Source organism: Musca domestica, unplaced genomic scaffold (assembly GCF_030504385.1).
Source record: "Musca domestica strain aabys unplaced genomic scaffold, Musca_domestica.polishedcontigs.V.1.1 3, whole genome shotgun sequence".
Lineage (NCBI taxonomy): Eukaryota > Metazoa > Arthropoda > Insecta > Diptera > Muscidae > Musca > Musca domestica.
Window position 1 is genome coordinate 3485830 of NW_026712299.1, and position 18966 is coordinate 3504795.

The 18966-nt window shown below is 33.1% G+C and overlaps 1 protein-coding gene across 19 annotated transcripts in view; it reads left to right on the forward strand.

The window, feature by feature from the left end:
- The window catches only part of LOC101896141 (sodium/hydrogen exchanger 3), a 116515-nt gene that overhangs the window by 13435 nt on the left and 84114 nt on the right, over window positions 1-18966 (forward strand). For all 19 annotated transcript variants that reach the window (XM_059124799.1, XM_059124800.1, XM_059124793.1 and 16 more), the window contains exon 2: window positions 8797-9097. In XM_059124799.1, coding sequence (XP_058980782.1) covers window positions 8797-9097 — 301 coding nt within the window. The remainder of the gene's footprint in view (window positions 1-8796; window positions 9098-18966) is intronic.

Sequence of the window (18966 nt, forward strand, 5' to 3'; positions counted from 1 at the left end):
TGATTTTAGCGACATTATTCACCGGAATTGTTTCAGATTTGGTATTTGAAATTCGTAATGGATACTACAGCCTATGACAGAAAATTGTCGGTGTAGGTCCACGCCTTCGCAAAGCCCCCATGTAACAGTACCTCCAGATCTTCGGTATTTTGACGATTTTAGCGACATTATTCACCGGAATTCTTTCAAAATTGGTATTTGAAGTTCGTAATGGATGCTTCAGCCTAAGATAGAAAATTGTCTGTGTAGGTCCACGTCTTCGTATAGCCCCCATATAAGGATACCTCCCGATATACGGTATTTCGATGATTTTACCGACATTATTTACCGGAATTGTTTCAAATTTGGTATTAGAAGTTCGTAATCGATACTAGAGCCTATGATAGAAAATTGTCTGTGCAGGTCAACGTCTTCGTATAGCCCCCATGTAACAGTACCTCCAGATCTTCGGTATTTTGACGATTTTAGCGACATTATTCACCGGAATTCTTTCAAAATTGGTATTTGAAGTTCGTAATGGATGCTTCAGCCTAAGATAGAAAATTGTCTGTGCAGGTCCACGCCATCGTATAGCCTCCATATAACCGAACCTCCCGATATTCGGTATTTTTCAGGATTTTGGCGACATGATTCAACGAATTATTTTTCAAATTTGGTATTTGAAGTTCGTTATGGATACTACAGCCTATGACAGAAAATTGTCTGTGCAGTTCCACACCTTCGTATAGCCTCCATATAACGGCACCTCCCCATATTCGATAATTTGATGATTTTAGCGACATTACTTACCTAATTTTTTTTCCAGTTCCGTTTTTGAATGTTGTAATGGCTTATGATAAAAGTTACCTCTGCAGGTCCACGTCTAATCTAACGACTAAAGTCCGTATTTTTAAGATTTTAACAGAATTTTTAAAGGATTTTATTTATTTATTTATTTATTTTATTTTATTTTTTTTTTTTGAAAATTGCCAAATTCGTTCCAAATGGTGGAGGGTATACAAAGTTCGGCCAGCTATTCTACTTGTTTTTTCTTAAAAAAAAATTCTTTTGGAAATTGTGAAATTTTCTCAAAATTTAGATCAAACGAAATTTAGAATATCAAACGAAGCAAGTTCCTGGGATACGCAATTATTTGCCTACCCTTATGACACAATTAAAAAAGAAAATAAAACAACCCAATAATAACAACAACAAAAAACAACATTTGCTACCAGGCAAGCCAGCCCCCAGCCAGCCAGGCTGTAAGCCAGTCAGTCAGCCAGGTAGCCAATAAAATTACCATGAAAAGTAAATATCGAGGTAGAAAATTTATAAAGAAAAAATACCGTTTGTTTGCTTTCCAATTGTTGATAATGTCCCCCATGTCCCCATGGCAATGGTTTTGATGAGCTTGTCGATAATGGCGGTCGCTCCCACACCCCCCTGCCCGTCCTCCTTTGATGGTGGCTTCCAATAAAAATTTGCTATTAATATCCATACAATGTTGCTCTCACAAATTTATTTATCAGAATGTCTGTCTGTCTGCCAGGGCCTTTCCGAACACCCAACCATCTATTTATCTAACTATCCAACCATCCATCCATTTACCTTTCAAACGTGCTTGTCCGCTGTCCGTCCATGCGATTGTCTGTCTCTTCATTTTTTTTTTTGATATTGACACTGCGTGTATTTACTGGCGCAACTAGAGCGCGTTGCCAGCAGCAGATTGTGGAAATTCGAAAAAACAACAACAACTATTTGTATCCAAATTAAATGCAAACAAATGCGACAACGCCAACAAACGCCATCGAATAACATCATCAGACCAAAACAAGACGCCAATAAAAATTTAACCGTAACAAGGTAAATAGAAACTTAAGTTAGGACAGCGACGGGAGACAACAAAAGCAACAACAACAGCAGCAGCAGTAACAACAATAACAAGACGATGGATATCTTGCTAATTGGTAGCGGAAATGTGGAAAATTTCGACACGTGGGTTGGGTGCAGTGCAGGGGAATTTTTCGGTGCATTCCGAAATGGTTCTTCATTTGGGACAAATTTTCCATAGCCCACAAAAAGTAGCAAAAATTTCCAGACCTCCAGGACAATAGCAGTTTCACTTCCAGGGACTAAATTTTAAAGGGCACAGTTTTAATTTTTTGTACAAAAAGCACAGGTCCCAAATTAAAAATAACAAAAATTAAATTCATGTCGGGGAGGTCACAATAAACCTGAAATCGGATTAAGGGTATATATGGGAGCTATATCCAAACCTTAGCCGATCTCGATAAAATTTGGCAAAGGTATTTCCGAGCTCTATGAGATATATGGAACCATGGACTTGAGGTACTTAAACACCAAATCGGATGAATCATATATATGGGAGCTATAGCTATATCTGAACCGATTTTCACCAAATTTGATGTACTTGCTTCTAGACTGAATTCGGTTGTATGTGAAAAATTCGATCTGAATTGGACAATAATTACTCATTGGGTGCACAATAAAAAGAAAATCAGACCAAGATATATATGGAAGCTATATCTAAATTTCGACCAATTATCTTCAATTTAAATAGGGCTTGTCCTTGGGCCAAACAAATAATTCAGAATTTGATTCTATGCAGATCATCAAAAGGAAGCTTCCATCTCCATGTTATACAAAAAGGATAGAAAAAATATTTAGACCCGAAACCAAATTTCTTCTGTTGAAAAAAATCACGTCCTCTGTATTAATTATGTTTTTTATGGCCAAAATTCCACAGTTCTCACGTACAAAAAGTTCTACTGTCTTCCAAGGCGGCAACTTCTGTATAGAAAATATTCCAGATTGTTTTTTTTTCTATTAAAAAATCCTAGGACCTAGGTCTCTTGGTGTCGATCTAGGGGTGTCCATCCGTCCGTCTGTCTTATTGATGCGGACGATAGCTCTTGGGAGTATTCGATTTGGTTCAAACTTTGTATATTGTAATATTAGTATCAAATTTTGGAGATGGCCTATATCGGTCCACTCGTTTTGGTACCTCTCTCACAAAATCTCAAAATATTCAAAGAAAATAATATACCTTAAAGAACACGAAAGTATCATTCAATTTTGTTTAAACTTTGCAAATCCCAAAATTTTAATCAATGCTTGGTCAGGTGCAAAAATGGACAATAAAGACCCATTTCTTAAATTACCTTCCTCGCAAAGGGTCAAAATTTTGAATAATTTCAACTCTTATAAAATATGTGAAATAACATAAGATCTGGTGTGAAGATGATAAATTTCGGCCCTTTCCTTCTGGTACCTCCCACACAAAGGGTTACAATTTTTAAATTTCCTAAAAATCAAGGAGATGCGATGTTTAAAAAAATGCCAATTTTTTGCCAAGAAGTCCTTTAAAAAAATTCACGAATTAACACTGGATCTTCCGATCTTTTAAACATTTCAAAAAAAAAAAAATAATAATAATAATAAAGTAAATAATTTTTTCTTACAAATCAACTTTTTTTCAAAATAAAAATAAAATAGAGAACAAATTTTTCTAAAAAAACCACGATTTTTTTGTCGAGGTCCTTGAATTAAACTTTTTACAAAAACTCACAATTTATAGACATGAAGTTCTTGGATGTAACTTTTCCTAAAAAATGCATGAATTTTTTTTGAGGGACGGTCCAAATAATCGATGTTGTTAAATTTCTTTAATAAAAAATTCCGCCAACCAACCGTGCTAATCTCCTTTCTATAGCAAAAAAAATCCATCACCCCCAGGACATAGTTCTTCTGTAGAAATAAGTAGAAAAATTAACTATTTTCGGTCAATGTGCAAACTAAGATTTTTTTGTCAAGGACCGTAAATTAAACTTTTTACAAAAATTCACAATTTTTAGCCAAAAAGTTCTTGAAGTATCTTCTCCTAAAAAATCCAAGATTTTTGTTTAAGAGGCGGTTCTCAAATCTAATATTTTTGAACAAAGCCAAATTTCTTTAATAAAACAATTAACCCAACCAAATGGACTAATATCCTTCCAACAAAAGAAAATTTTACCATCCTTCTTCTCCTATAGAAATAAAGAGTTCCAAGGGATTCCTTGAATATTTTTTTTCATAAAATCAACTATTTTTGATCAATAGGTCCATGAAATCAATTTTCCAAAGGAAGCAAAGATTTTTGGTCAAGTTCCTTGAATTAAACATTTTACAAAAATTCACAAGTCCAGGAAGTCCTTGAAAGTAACTTTTCCTAAAACATCCAAGACTTTTGATTAAGAGGCGGTCCATAATCGACTTTTCTAAAATCGAATACTTTTGATCATAGGGGTCGTCAAAGCCAAATTGATTTAATTAAAAATTTCTCGCAACTAACAGGACAAACCTCCTTTCTGTGAAAAAAACCCACCATCCCCCCAGGACATAGTTCTTCTATAGAAAAAAGTCTGAATATAACTCTTTCTGAAAAAAAATCCTAGTTTTTTTTTGGTTAAGAGGCGGTTCAAAATATTTTTTATATCCAATATTTTTGATAATAGGGGTCCTCAAAAACAAATTTCTTTAATTACATTTTCCCTCAACCAATAGGACTTATCACCTTTTTATAGAAAAAAAAATCCCGCCATCCTCCAGGTCTGGGTTCTTCTATAGAAAAAAATCCAGAGTTCCACAGGATTCCTTGAATAAATTTTTTCTTAAAAGATTTCCTATTTTTACATAGAACAAATTATTTCAAAGAAAACAAAGATTTTTGGTCAAGTTCTTTGGATTACGGTTTATGAAGTCCTTGAATGTAATCATGGAGGGTCCTTAAAGCTAAATTTCTTTGATAAAAAAGTTTCCCCCAACCAACGGGACCCCTCCCTTTCTATAGAAAAAAATTCCACAATAACTCAGGACAAATTTCTGTCAAAGAAAAATATCCAAAAAATCGCCAGAACTTAATTTTGTCAATTGAAAAAAAAAAAAAAATAAAATAAAATTTTAGGATTCACAGGATTCCTTGAATAATTTTTTTCTTAAAAAATCTCCTATTTTTGCATGGAACAATATTTCCAAAAAAAAAAAAAAAAAAAAATTGGTGAAGTTCTTTGAATTACGAAAGTTTAAGAAGTCCTTGAATGTAATCATAGGGGGCGGGACCTCAAAGCTAAATTCCTTGAAAAAAAGTTTCCTCCCAACCAACAGGACTAATCCCTTTTTATAGAAAAAAATTTCACAATACCCCAGGACAAATTTCTGTCAAAGAAAAATATCCAAAAAATCGCCAGAACTTAATTTTGTCAGTTGAAAAAACAAAATAAAGTTTTAGAATTTCACAGACTCCAGGACTTATTCACCAGTCCTACAGGACTCTAACTTTTTATTGAAAAAATTCTGTATTCCCCCAGGGCTGTATTTTTTATAGAAACTATTGGGCGCCACGACTGTTTTTTTTAATTTTATAAGCCTCCAGGACTAATATTTCCCCCACACCCCAGGACAAATTTCTGCTATAGAAAAAATCCAAAAAATCGTCAGGACTTAATTTTGTCAATTGAAAAAAAAAAAAAATAAAATTTTAAAATTTCACAGACTCCAGGACTTATTCAGAAGTCCTACAGGACTCTAACTTTTTTAATGAAAAATTCTGCATTCCCCCAGGACTGTATTCTTTATAGAAACTATTGGGGGCCACGACTATTTTTTTAATTTCAGAAGCCTCCAGGACTAATATTTCCACCACACCACAGGACAAATTTCTGCTATAGAAAAAAAAATCAAAAAATCCTCAGGACTTAATTTTGTCAATTGAAAAAAAAAAAAAAATTAATAAAATTTTAGAATTTCACAGACTCCAGGACTTATTCAGCAGTCCTACAGGACTCTCACTTTTTATTGATAAAAAAATCTGCATTCCCCCACGACTGTATTTTTTATAGAAACTATTGGGCGCCACGACTTTTTTAATTTTAGAAGTCTCTAGGACTAATATTTTCCCCACACCCTAGGACAAATTTCTGCTATAGAAAAAAATGCAAAAAATCCTCAGGACTTAGTTTTGTCAATTGAAAAAAATAAATAAATAAAATTTTAGAATTTCACAGACTCCAGGACTTATTCAGCAGTCCTACAGGACTCTAACTTTTTATTGAAAAAATTTTGCATTCCCCCAGGACTGTGTTTTTTTATAGAAACTATTGGGCACCACGACTATTTTTTTTAAGGAGTCTACAGGACTAATATTTCTACCATACCCCAGGACAAATTTCTGTTATAGAAAAAAATCAAAAAAATCGTCAGGACTTAATTTTGTCAATTGACAAAAATAAAAAATAAATAAAATTCAGCAGTCCTACAGGACTTTTACTTTTTTAATAAAACAATTCTGCATTCCCCCAGGACTGTATTTTTTATAGAAACTATTGGGGGCCACAACAATTTTTTTAATTTCAGGAGCCTCCAGGACTAAGATTTTTTTTATAGATTTTTGTGATACTGATTTTTTTTAGAAAAATAATAAGTAAAATAAAAATTCAAAATTACCAATTTTTTTAAATTCCAATCTATTCCAACTCCAAAAACCATTCACTTTTTCCCCTCTATTTATTTTTTTGACAAATTACAATAATAATTTTTATTTGATTTAAACAAATGCTTGTTGTTAAACAAACAGACAACAACATGGGGATTTTTGTGTTGTAGATAAAATTACAAAATCGACATGAGGTTGTTGTTGGTGTTGTTATTTGGTGTGTTGTATTATTTTTCAAAAAAAAAAAGTACAACAAAAAAATCAAAGTAATTTGTTGCTAGTTTTGTAGAAGATGTCGTCGTCGTTGGTTGGTCGGTCGTTCGCTTGTCATGTCGTTGTTTGAAGGCGCCTCAATTTTTACGAACAATTGAATTCTGTGAATGATTGAATTGAAACGAAAGCGAAATGAATGGTGCACAACGACGAACACAAATGGTCAGCCGGTCGGTTTGACCAGCGCATTGTAGGCTTGAAGGGAGATTGTAGTTGCAATGGACAGACAGGCAGGCCGACAGACAAATAGGCATTCATGCCATTCACCCAAATGTCAAATTGTTTCACATTGTTCGCAGATGTGTGTAAGAACAACAAAAAAAAAAGAGACACGCAAACAAATTAAATTTGCACTTGTTAAGTGTGACACTCAGTCGGCTACAGGTAGGAATTGTTATAGGGATGCCATGACAAGATAAAAAATGTAGGGAGGGATTTTTTTCTGGATTCCTCAAGATCTGAGGATTTTGTGCAACAAGAAAATAAAAAAAATGGTCCTTGGGTACTAGCGAATTTTTTTCTATAGAAAAAATGGTCCCTGGGTACTAAATATAAATTTTTTCTATAGAAAAAAATGGTCCTTGGGTACTAGCGATTTTTTTCTATAGAAAAAAATGGTCCTTGGGTACCAGCGAATTTTTTTCTATAGAAAAAATGGTCCTTGGGGACCAGCGAATATTTTTCTATTTAAAAAAAAACTTGGTCCTGGCGGTCGACGAATTTTTTTTCTATAAAAAAATCTTGGTCCCTGTGGGGGCCAACGAATTTTTTTTTTATAGAAAAAACTTGGTCCCTGTGGGGACCAATTTTCATAATATCCTTAAAATCCTTCCAATTTTTTAATTTTTTATGTTGCCTTCTAAAAATAGCGATCCATAAATAAATTCCCATCAAGAAAATGAAACGTCTTTTGAACAGTTGTCATCACTTTAGAAAATTAACATTCGTTTTTTGTTGGCCTTAATGTTCATTGCTTTTAATAAGGATATGCCAGGATATGTGTTGGTGTACACATTCATGTTTACATTTTTTGTGTGTATATGTTTTGCTATTTAAATGGTAATGATAAGATAATATTGCCCTTAAAGTCCTGACATGCATTTGAAATATTTCTTATTTTCATTTGCTTATGAATTTTAAGTGTCCATAAAAGAAAAATTTGAAAGCCATCTGGTCGCACGCTGGGGTGAATTTAAATTTTATGATTTTTAGGTGGTCGGAAAGAAGGATATTAAATTTTGAAATAGGAGCAGAAGAGGATATTAAATTTTGAAATAGGTTCCAACACAGGGCATAATGTGGGCATACCACGGAAGATATTTAATTTTTTTCAAAGTTAGGAAAATGTAGGCCAGGCTCTCATCTCAGCCTTCGGGGCCGGAATATTGTAGCCGAAAACGAGATCGAAGTCTGTGTCTCAAAAAGGATTCGAAAAGTGAATCTTATTTAAATTATAGACAACAAAAACAGATGGATTTTTTGGTTATGGATGTAGAATTTTCAGGGAACAGGACTTAAGGATTGTGTCCCTTGCTTTATTCGAAAAGTATTTTTTTTAAAGTTATAGACAATTGACGAAGATGCATTTTTTGACTGCGGATATAGACCTAGGCTCCGACTTTGTCATGGTCTGTGGTAGAAGAAATTAAATCTTCCAGAGTAGATGACGAAGTCGATCCCTTTGTCTATATCCGAAGCCAAAAATGCATCTACATTATTTGACTATAAAATTTAACAATACTTACATTTCGAATCCGGCATGGGACACAGTCCTGAAGACCTGTTTCTACCTTTGAAAATTTCGAAAAAAAAAATCACTTTACAAAATATTGTTGTCTTTTAATCTTCCTAATATTTTTATCAGAATCTTTTTCATTTATAACAATTACTTAAGTTTCCCACATCTCCTCAAAAAGCGCCAAAAAATATCGCCACAATAAATAATTTTTCTCTACCTCCCTCTCTTTTAACACGCATAACAACAACAATGAACTAATTAAATTAATTTATCGTTTTTTCTTTTCTTTTCTATTTCCCTTTTTTTTTTGATCCAGTCTCTGCCAGCATCGAATACCGCTCTACCACCGGATAGTGGCAACGCAATAAAACAACAACCGGCCGCCGCAGCATCAGGCATCGGTGACACATCATCGACGGGAGGACATGCCGCCGCAGCAGCAGCTCCTCGCTCCGACGACGATAATGGCCATGGTAGCGATAATGATCACGGTGATGATGATGGCGGTCATAGTGGGGGCCATGAACGTTATCCCTTGGCTCAGGTCGAATTCGATCGCGTGAAGACACCATTCATTATCGGTGTCTGGATATTGTCGGCCAGTATAGCAAAGATTGGTAAGTGGAGACTTTTTTTACGAGAATAAAAATAAATAAATAAATAGGACCCTCTACAAAAAAGTTAAAAGACTATTTTTAATAGAGAAAAATCCTTATCACCTGAAGAGACTATTTTGCATACGGAAAAAGAACACTCCTCGGTGGCTGAGGAAACTTTTTGTCCTATACGGAAAAAGAACTCTCCTCAGTGGCTGAGGAGATTTTTTGTCCTCCTCAGTGGCTGAGGAGACTTTTTGTCCTATACGGAAAAAGAACTCTCCTCAGCTGTTGAGGAGCTTTTTTTCTATAGGGAAAACTCTCCTCATTAACCAACGTAGAAGAACCTTCCAAGGCCATCTAAACTTTTCTAGACAAAAAAATAATTTCCACAGCAATTGAGTAGAATTTTTTATACGGAATAATTCTCCATAGGAAAACCTTAGGACATATTCTATGTTTAGAAGACCTTCCGGAGCTATTTTATGTTTAAGAGACCTTTGGGATCTATTCTATGTTTGGAGGACCTTTGGGAGGTATTCTATAAATACAAAAGTCCTATAAAAGGTCTACCACATTTTGAAGGTATTTCGAAGGCTGTTCATGTTTGGAAGACCTCAAAGCTATTCTATGTTTAGAAGACCTTTGGGTGGTATTCTCTTATTTTTTTGAGAACCTGAAAAAGTCTGTTTTGAAGACCTCACGAAGGTCTTCCTTGGTTTGAAGGCAGTTTGTAGAACTTTTATGTTGAGAAAACCTATTCTACAACTATTCTATGTTTAGCAGACTTTATGGAAGAATTCTATGTTAAGAAGTCATATGAAAGATCTTCTATGTTTTTAAGTCCCTACGCCGGTTTTCTATGTTTAAAAGATCTTTCGAAGCTATTCTATGTTTATAGGTCCTTTGGATGGCATTCTATGTTAAGAAAACATATGAAAGATCGTCTATCTTTTGAAGTCCTTAGGAAGGTCTTCTATGTTTAGAGGACATTTTGTGATCTTTCATGTTTGTGATCTTTCATGTTTCGAAGACCTTTGAGAGGTATTCTATGTTTTTCTATGTTTAGAAATTCTATGAAAGATCTTCTATGTTTAGATGTCCTATAAAAGGTATTCTATGTTTTGAAGTGCTTTAAAAGGTATTCTATGTTAAGGAGACATTCCGAAGCTATTCTATGTTTAGGAGACCTTTGGGAGGTATTCTGTGTTTAGAAGATCCATGAAACTTCTTCTATATTTTGAACCCATTTAAAGGGCTTCTATATTCAGAAGGTATTTGAAGATATTTCATGTTTAGAAGACCTTTCGAAGATATTCTATGTTTAGTGGGCTTTTGGGAGATATTCTATGTTCAGAAGACGTATGAAATATATTCTATGTTTTAAAGTCCTTACGAGGCCTTCCGATGTTTAGATGACATTTTGAAGACCTTTCACGTTTTCAAGACCTTTCTAATTTTTTCTATGTTTTGAGGAGTTATGGAAGATCTTCTATGTTTTTAAGACATTTTGAAGACCTTGCATGCTTTAAAGACCTTCGGAAGCTATTCTATGTTTTGAAGACTTTTGGGTGATATTCTGAGTTTAGGATTTCTAGGGAAGATATTCTATGTTTTGAAGTCCCTATGCAGGTCTTCTGCGTTTAAAATACATTTTGAATGCATTTCGGTGTTATTCTATGAGAATGGAGAACTTTGGGAGATATTCTATGTTTAAAAGTTCTATATAAGGTATTCTATGTTTTGAAAACATTTAGAAGGTCTTCTGTGTTTAGAAAACAGTTTGAAGACATTTCATGTTTAGATAACGTTTTGAAGTTATTCTATGTTTTGCAGACATTCGTAAAGTATTCTTTGTCTAGAAGAGCTATGAAAGGTTTTTTGAAGACCTTTCTAAGCTATTCTTTGTTGTGAGTTATTCTATGTTTAGAAGAGCTATGCTAGGTCTTCTATATTTTGAAGTCCTTGAGATAGTATTCCATGTTTAGAGCACCTTTCGAAGCTATTCTATGTTAAAAAGACTTTTCGGATATATTCTATGTTTAGACGATCTAGGAAACTATTGAAGACCTATGAAAAATATGCTCCGTTGTGAAATCCTTACGAAGTTTTTCTATGTTTACAAAACATTCACAATATTGGACCTTCGGAAGCTATTCTATGTTTTGAAAACCTTGTGGACATATTCCATATTTAATAGGCCCTTCGAAGTTTAGAAGAAAATTTGAAGACCTTCGGAAGCTATTCTATATTTTGAAGGTTCACATATTTTTTGTTCAAAAAACCCTTACGAATGTCTTCTAGGTTTAAAAGACTTTTGAACGGTCTTCTATGTTTTGATGGGATATGGAATTTCTCCAATTCTCATGTTTTGTGGGGCTGTTAAAAAATATTCCATGTGTTTAGGAAACTTTGGAAGGTATTCTATGTTTATAGATTTTTTTCAATATATTTTCTATGTTTAAGAGAGCTATAGATTTTTTTTATTTTTTGAATAATTCTAATGTTTAGGAGGCTGGGAAAAATATTTTATGTGTTTAGAAAACTTTGCAAGGTTTTCTATGTTTACAAATTATTTCAATATATTTTCTATGTTTAAGGGAGCTACAGAAGATTTTTTATTTGAAAGTTCTTCTATGTTTAAAATACTCCTTTTTGATTGTCTAAAATTATTCTATGTTTAAAAGGCCTTTGTTAGGTTTTCTATGTTTTACAGACCCTTGAAAGGTATTCTATGTTTCATAAACTTTTGGATGTTCTTCAATATGTCGATGATTTGCGGAGGTCTCCTTTGTTCAAAATACTTTTCTAAGGTCTTCTGGGTTTGGAAGACCCAAAGATGTCCATTATTTCTATGTTTTGAAATTTTTTAGAAGGTTTTCTATGTTTTGGCGATTTTTTATAGTCAGAAGAGGTCAAAAAAAAAAATCTTTTTTTAAATGGCATTTTACATATATTCTACTTATTGCCAACAATTCCACGCATAAAATAACTTTGGAAGATGTTCTATGTTTTAAAGAATTTCAGGGGTATTCTATGTTTTGAGTGAATTTTATGGTCTTCTGTGTTTTTCGATCCCTAGAGGGCCTTTAGAATATCTTCTATATTTAATTTTTTTCGCCTTCTACCACAAAGCATCGGATTCCTATCAAATTTGGACATTAAACAGCTGTTATTATTCACAACGCCTAAAAGTATGCATCACATGCATGCATGGAAATTATTAAACATATTCCATTATTAATGCCAGTACTTTATTATCCATTCTGATATGTTTATATTTTGATGGCCTACAATAAAACTAGTCATGCAGGATCCGTAGAGAAAAATACAGACTCCCCACCATATAAAAAATGTACCCCAATTTTATTGCCATATTTTCTTTATGGCCAATATTAAGCATGGCCTTGAAAGGAAATTCTCCTCTTGTTTTATGACCCTAATAAGCCTAATAAAGTGTCTTGCACAGAAGTTCGGGAAAAAAGAGTAAAACTCCGAAAAAATACAGAATTTCAAGTTCAAAGTAAAGCAGCAGAAAAAAAGTTGAAGCAAATTGATTTGCTTTCTTCTCCTTTTACGACGCACTGGCGAAGTCATAAATAAACCGAATAGAGACATTGCAGAACAAACATTAGTAATGACCTTGAGTGAATACGATTGAACGAAAGAAGAAAGGCAAACACACGCCCAAATATCCTTTAATTTTCAAAGGCGAAATCTTTTCTACGAAATTCTGCCCCCACTAGAGCTGGGTAAATAAGTTTTGTATTTCTGGGTGGCCGTTTATCCTTGAAAGTAAGGAACCTCCTTAGAAAAAACAGTCAGGCAGGCAAGCAGGCAGGCAATGGCAAAGACAATAAGTTGTTGCTATTGCCATTGTTGTTGTTGTGTTACTCCGACAACACTTTAGTCAAATAATAATGTCTTTGTTAACGGACCAACCTTTCTCCTTGGAGTCCTAATGACAGAAACAACAACAGCAACAAAAACATGAAAATATCCAATGTATGGCTTGAATGTCCTACCCAAATAACGCCTCTGCCTTCGCCGCTGCTGCTGCTACTGGTATTTTGGTCATGGCCCAAGATGGGGGAGTTTCTGTTGTCACTGCCAACGATTTTCAGGGACAGTCAGAAGTCCTTCAAAAGAAAAGAAAAAAATATTTGAAAAAGAAAAAAAAGAAAACAAACATTCGACAAAGGAAAAAAAAGAAATATTTTGGAATCCCAACATTTGTCTTTGGGATTTTTCAAAAAAAAAAAATTTACAAAAAAAACAAAGACCGAGGGCTTTTCGCAATGACATCACCGTGGAGTTTTTAACAAAGAATTTAGTGAAATTCCTAAGGAACTCTTAAAATTAATTAGCATGGACGGACAATAACAAGGCATTAACCATCAACAACAACAACAATTTATTGCGATAACAAATGCCCAAAAAATATTTGTTTATTTTTCCAAAAAGATAACCGTTTTAAGGTTTCTAGGAACCACCGACCACAACCATCAATCAGTTGGCTGGAATGATGATACTATTTAATTATGCTGGTCTTCTTGGTATATTACCGAAAAATAATTAATTACAGTGGGGGACAAAATTATGCAAAGATAAAAAAATCAGGGGTTTAAATGCCAAATTTTTTTAGTGACTTTGGAATACCCATATCAATGAGTGATAAGTGGTCAAGAGGAAAAGACGTTTTTTTTAATTCTTGGTTATTTGAGTTCAAACAAAAATGTTGACTATCCGGTCTATCTACTTTGTCCAGAGAGATAAAAGTCGATTTTCGATTTCTAAATTTCCAATATAAAGTCGATTTCGAAGTATTTTTTTATGTGTAGTTTTGCCAACGGACTATCTAATTCATTATTACTACTTTAAAAAGGCGAGAGATTAGATTCACTTTAATGTCTCTAAAAATTGGTGTGTATCGACTTTTTTCTGTTACTTAAAATTCGATTTTTCTCTCCCATCCTAAAGTCGATTTCAATTATAATTTCTTTTGAATATGAATTTTTTTTAACCAAATGATGGAGTCGTTGATTTTTTTAACTTTTTGTGGAATTAAGTAATTAAAAAATAACTGTTCCCTCAATCGATTTGGACCAATTAGCTAAGAGTCGATTTTCGATTTTTTTCGTACCAATACAAAGTCAATTTCGATTTTATTTTCTGATAATATATAGTTTACCAACAGATGCTGAGATTCAATTTGTCTAACTTTGTGATGGATTAGAGACTCAAAATTAAAAAATAACAATGATTGCATATTTTTAGGAGAGCAAAGTCGAAAATCGATTCGAAAAAGTCGTTTTTGCAATTTTTTACAACAAGTAAAATTCGATTTCTACTCCAAATAGTTGCATATTTCTTTTGGGTCGTAAGAAATGGAAAATCGATTATGAAAAGTAGATTTTGTGGCTTTTACTTCAAGCAGAGATCGATTTTTATTGAGAGACTTTTCAATGCTAAAAGTCAACTAATTCATTTAGGCAATTCTTGGAAGCAATGGATGTCCAAGAAGCAATTTTTATAGAAAGTGATTCCATTTTAATGCCATCTGCTATAATGTCTGATAAAATATTCCAAATTTTGTTCTAGTTGAAACTTAGACCTTCCGCATAAAAGTCGATTTTTGGTTCATATTCTTCAAGGGAGCCAAAAAGTATGCAACCATTTATAAATAACTCTGCAGTAAAACCAGTAAAGAAAGTCTTAAAGTCGGGCGGGACCGACATTATGATACCCTACAACACTTTGCTAATTTAGTATAGCTCCGCATAACAATTAAAAGTTTTTATGGGAGAATTCAATCATACACGCTATGATTATAATTATAATTATAATTTAAAGTTCAAAGGACTAAATATGCCGAAGCATTTGTATCTTTTAAATTCGGACTTGTATTGCCCATTTGGAGCACAATTAATTTGCAATCGGATAAAGATATATATGGAAGCAAATTCCAAATCGGAACCCATCTCGATAAAATTTGGCAAAGATATTTCTGAGCTGCATTTGATATATTTCCTTGAATATCGTTATTACGGAGTGCATATTACGGCTGTGGGTAACAAATATGACAAATCGGATGAACAGTATATATGAGAGCTATAGCTTTATCTGTACCGATCTTCACCAAATTTGACATACTAGCTTCTAGACTCAGTTCGGTCGTAAGTGCCAAATTCCATCCCATTTGGACAAATATTAGACGTTTGGTGAACAGTAAAAGGTAAATCGGACGAACTTATATATGGGAGCTATATCCAAATCTGAACCGATCTCGATAAAATTTAGCAAAGGTATTTCTGAGCTGTATTTGATATATTTCCCCAAATATTGTTATTACAGAGTGCATACTACGGCTGCGGAGCACAAAAAAAAAACAAATCGGATGAACAATATATATGAAAGCTATAGCTATATCTGAACCAATTTCGATCAAATTTGTCATACTTATTTTCAGGCCTACATTGGTTGTATGTGCAAAATGTCATCCTATTCGGGCTGATATTAGACGTTTGGTGCACAATAAGAGCCAAATCGGACGAAGATATATATGGGAGCTATATCTAAATTTTTACCGATTATCGCAAATTTCAATAGGGTCCGTTCTTGGGCCAAACAAATGATTTGTGCGAACTGTACTTTGTTTACAAAAATACATGGACAGACGGACGGACGGACATGCATAAATCGACTCAGAATGTGATTCTATGCAGATCATCAAAAGGAACTATGGGTCTATCTCGTTTCCTTTTGCCTGTTACAAACAAATGCACAAAGACATAATACCCTAACCACCTTGTGGTGTAGGGTATAAAAAGAACCCCTTCTATTTTTATACCCTCAGCCCTATGGCTAGAGAGGGTATATATCATTTGATACGGCCCAAACGTGCCTCGCCGAAATAACGGTTTTTCACCCTAAGTCTCTTTGGACCAAATCCTTTTAAGGACATTTGGTGTCGATCTAGCGATGTCCGTTGGTCCGTCTGTGTGAATGGCTGTTACGCACGATATCTCTCGAAGGGAGTATTTGATATGATCCAAACTTGGTAGTTCGGAGATGGGTCCCCCACAAAAGGTCGAAATTTTGAAAAATATTTTACTGTACAGAAAGAGAAAGGATAATTTAATTTCGTCCAACGTTGCAAATCCTAATATAAAAGAATAACCAAAATGATCATAAATCCGAAATAAGCATCAGGTTCTCTTTTTATTTCATACATCCCATTATATATATATACATTGCCTTCATCAGGAAATCTTTAAGGACTACCCTGGATACCCAAGTGGATTTTTAAATATTTTATTTTTGTTATAATCGAGGATGGATTAATATTTCCTTAAATGCAATCTCCACCTTTAAATATATTTTTGAAAAATTTGAAAGGACAGTCATGAATTTTTTTCGAAGGATCATCTTAAATTGTAATCCTGAATATTTTTAAAGGTACCACCTTCCAGATATTGATGAATTTTATGAGAAATATGTTTTTTGACGATTTTTTAAAGGAACATAAACAGCTGAATTGTTGGATATTTTATTGATATTGGTTTTAATTACCATCTCGAACAGAAAATTCGGATTATTATTTTTTCAAATATTACTTCAATGAATACTTCCAAGGGGGCACTTCCAATATTCTATACATTTTATTGCAATAAAAAAAAAGAAAAAAAAATTTTTTTGAAATAAAGCTATAGCTCTCCTACCGCTAGCATACCTTCCATTGGTATTCTTTCTTAGTCACCTCTCCGAATATGGGTCGTTTTTTTTATACGAAAACCAATGGATAAATGGGTTGACTCGAAAAATCAAGTGATAAGCCAAATATGCTAAACAAAAATGCTTTCATTTTATCCAAAGCTAAAAACAGCTAAAAAGAAGCGACAAGCGAACCCTCCATACGATAAAAAAAAGAACGAAAGAATAACAACATAAGCAAACAATGAAACAGCGGCGCCAAGAAAACAAAATCCACAATTCAGCAAATAATTGTATTTTTTTTTGTTGCTTTTTTTATATAATCATGAACAATAAATAATAAAAAAATTATTCTGGTGGTGAAAGAAAGTAGCTAACCTTCAGAATCTACAAAAAGAAAAGAATAATAATCGATTTCATAACCGTATGTGTCAGAAATTCAAAATATTTGCTTAATAATAGGGAAGTGGGAGTTTTCAGAGGGAGGTTGTTTTAGACTCCTTCTTTCACCTCTTGGACAGAATATTTTCGTTTTGGAAATTTTGTTATTTTTTTTGTATTTGTTTGGTAGTAGGCCCTTGTCAAAACCAAATGGCAAGAGTATAGCTTTTTATTGGTTTTCTGTTTCTGTTTTTCACTTCTGTCCTTTTTGCTGAACACTTCGCTGGGTGGGTGTTACAAAATCCATTAAATGTTAAAAGTCAATGCCGTATTTTCGCCTAATTGCGTTTAATTTGCGTCGTCGTTTACTTCATTGCGATGGCCTTGATGCTTGGAAACTATTTTGACTATTTGCCAAAGGAAGGAGGAGGACTCAACGCCGGTTATTGACTTGGCATTTTTCGTGGCCGTTTAAAAGGTCAGCATTATCTTGCATAACGTCGAAAAAAGGTTTTTTTTATGATGGACTAAAGTGTTTAGTTTACAATTTGCTTTAGAATAAAATTAGAGGTAAAAAGGTCCTTGAAAAAACCGATAAAGATCCAGAATTTTTTTTTTCTTAAAAGAAGGGAAATATTTATGATTTTGGTGTGAAGTTCGAAAAAAAAAATCTTATAAAATTCATTATTTTTTTTGTTTAAATATTCCTAAAAATAATTTCTTAAACTTCCCCAAAAATTCGAGATTTTTTCTCCCGAGTCCTTAACATTATTTTTTAATATTTTTTTTTTATTTTTTTTTTGTTTTATTTTTGTAAAAAATCAAGGACATACAAATTCGAAGAAATTCTTGATGTTTAAAAATTTTAAAAAAAAGGTTAAGGCTCACTGTCCTTAAACAAAATATTTGTGACAATATCCAGGATTTATGATTTCGAAAAGTCTTGGATTTTTTTAGACTTATTGTCCTATGAAAAAAAATATATATTTGTTAATAATCCATGCTTTGGGTTCTAGATGGATGTTAAAATTATTTTTAAAAAATCCGAATTTTTTGTCTGATTGTGTCTCCAAATTTATGAAAAATTATGAATTATTTAAAAGTATTCCCAAAAATCAGATTTTTTTGGCGAAGGACAATTATTATTGAAAAAATCCGAGATTTTCTTGTCCTTGAAATAAAATATATTTTAATATTTTATTTGTGGGTCTAATAATACTTGAATATACATTTCTAAGAAATCCAGAATTTTTGTCTTACGGACCTTGAAAAATAAAAATTCGTAAAATATCCAAATTTTTGTGGGTCTAAAGTTTCTTAACAAATAATCTTTAAAAAACCATGTTTGTTGGTCCTAAGGTCATAAAAAATGGTTGTTATTAAATTCAGAATTTTTGGTCAGTGGCCCTTTACAAAATAATCGAAAAAAGGACCACGAATAAGAGTGTGGATGATCCTTGAGAAAATGTCCTTTAAAAAATCGATTTTTTTTTGGAGGTAATAATTGTTTCGTTCTACTATTGTTTTTTCTAAAAACATCCTCAAAAATCCAATTTTCGTTCTTGAAAAATATCTTAATAACCTTCCTTTAATTCCACGTTTAATCCTCATAAAATTTTTCTGGTAGATCCATGCATTACCCTTGCAAAAAATTCCTTAAAAATTCATTTCCGATCCTAAGTTTATGTTTTGTAAAACATATCCTCAAAAATCTCATTTTTGTCGTTGCAAAAACTCCTTAAAACTTATAAATCGGGTTTGGTCCTTGCCAAAATGTCCTTGAAACACCCACATCC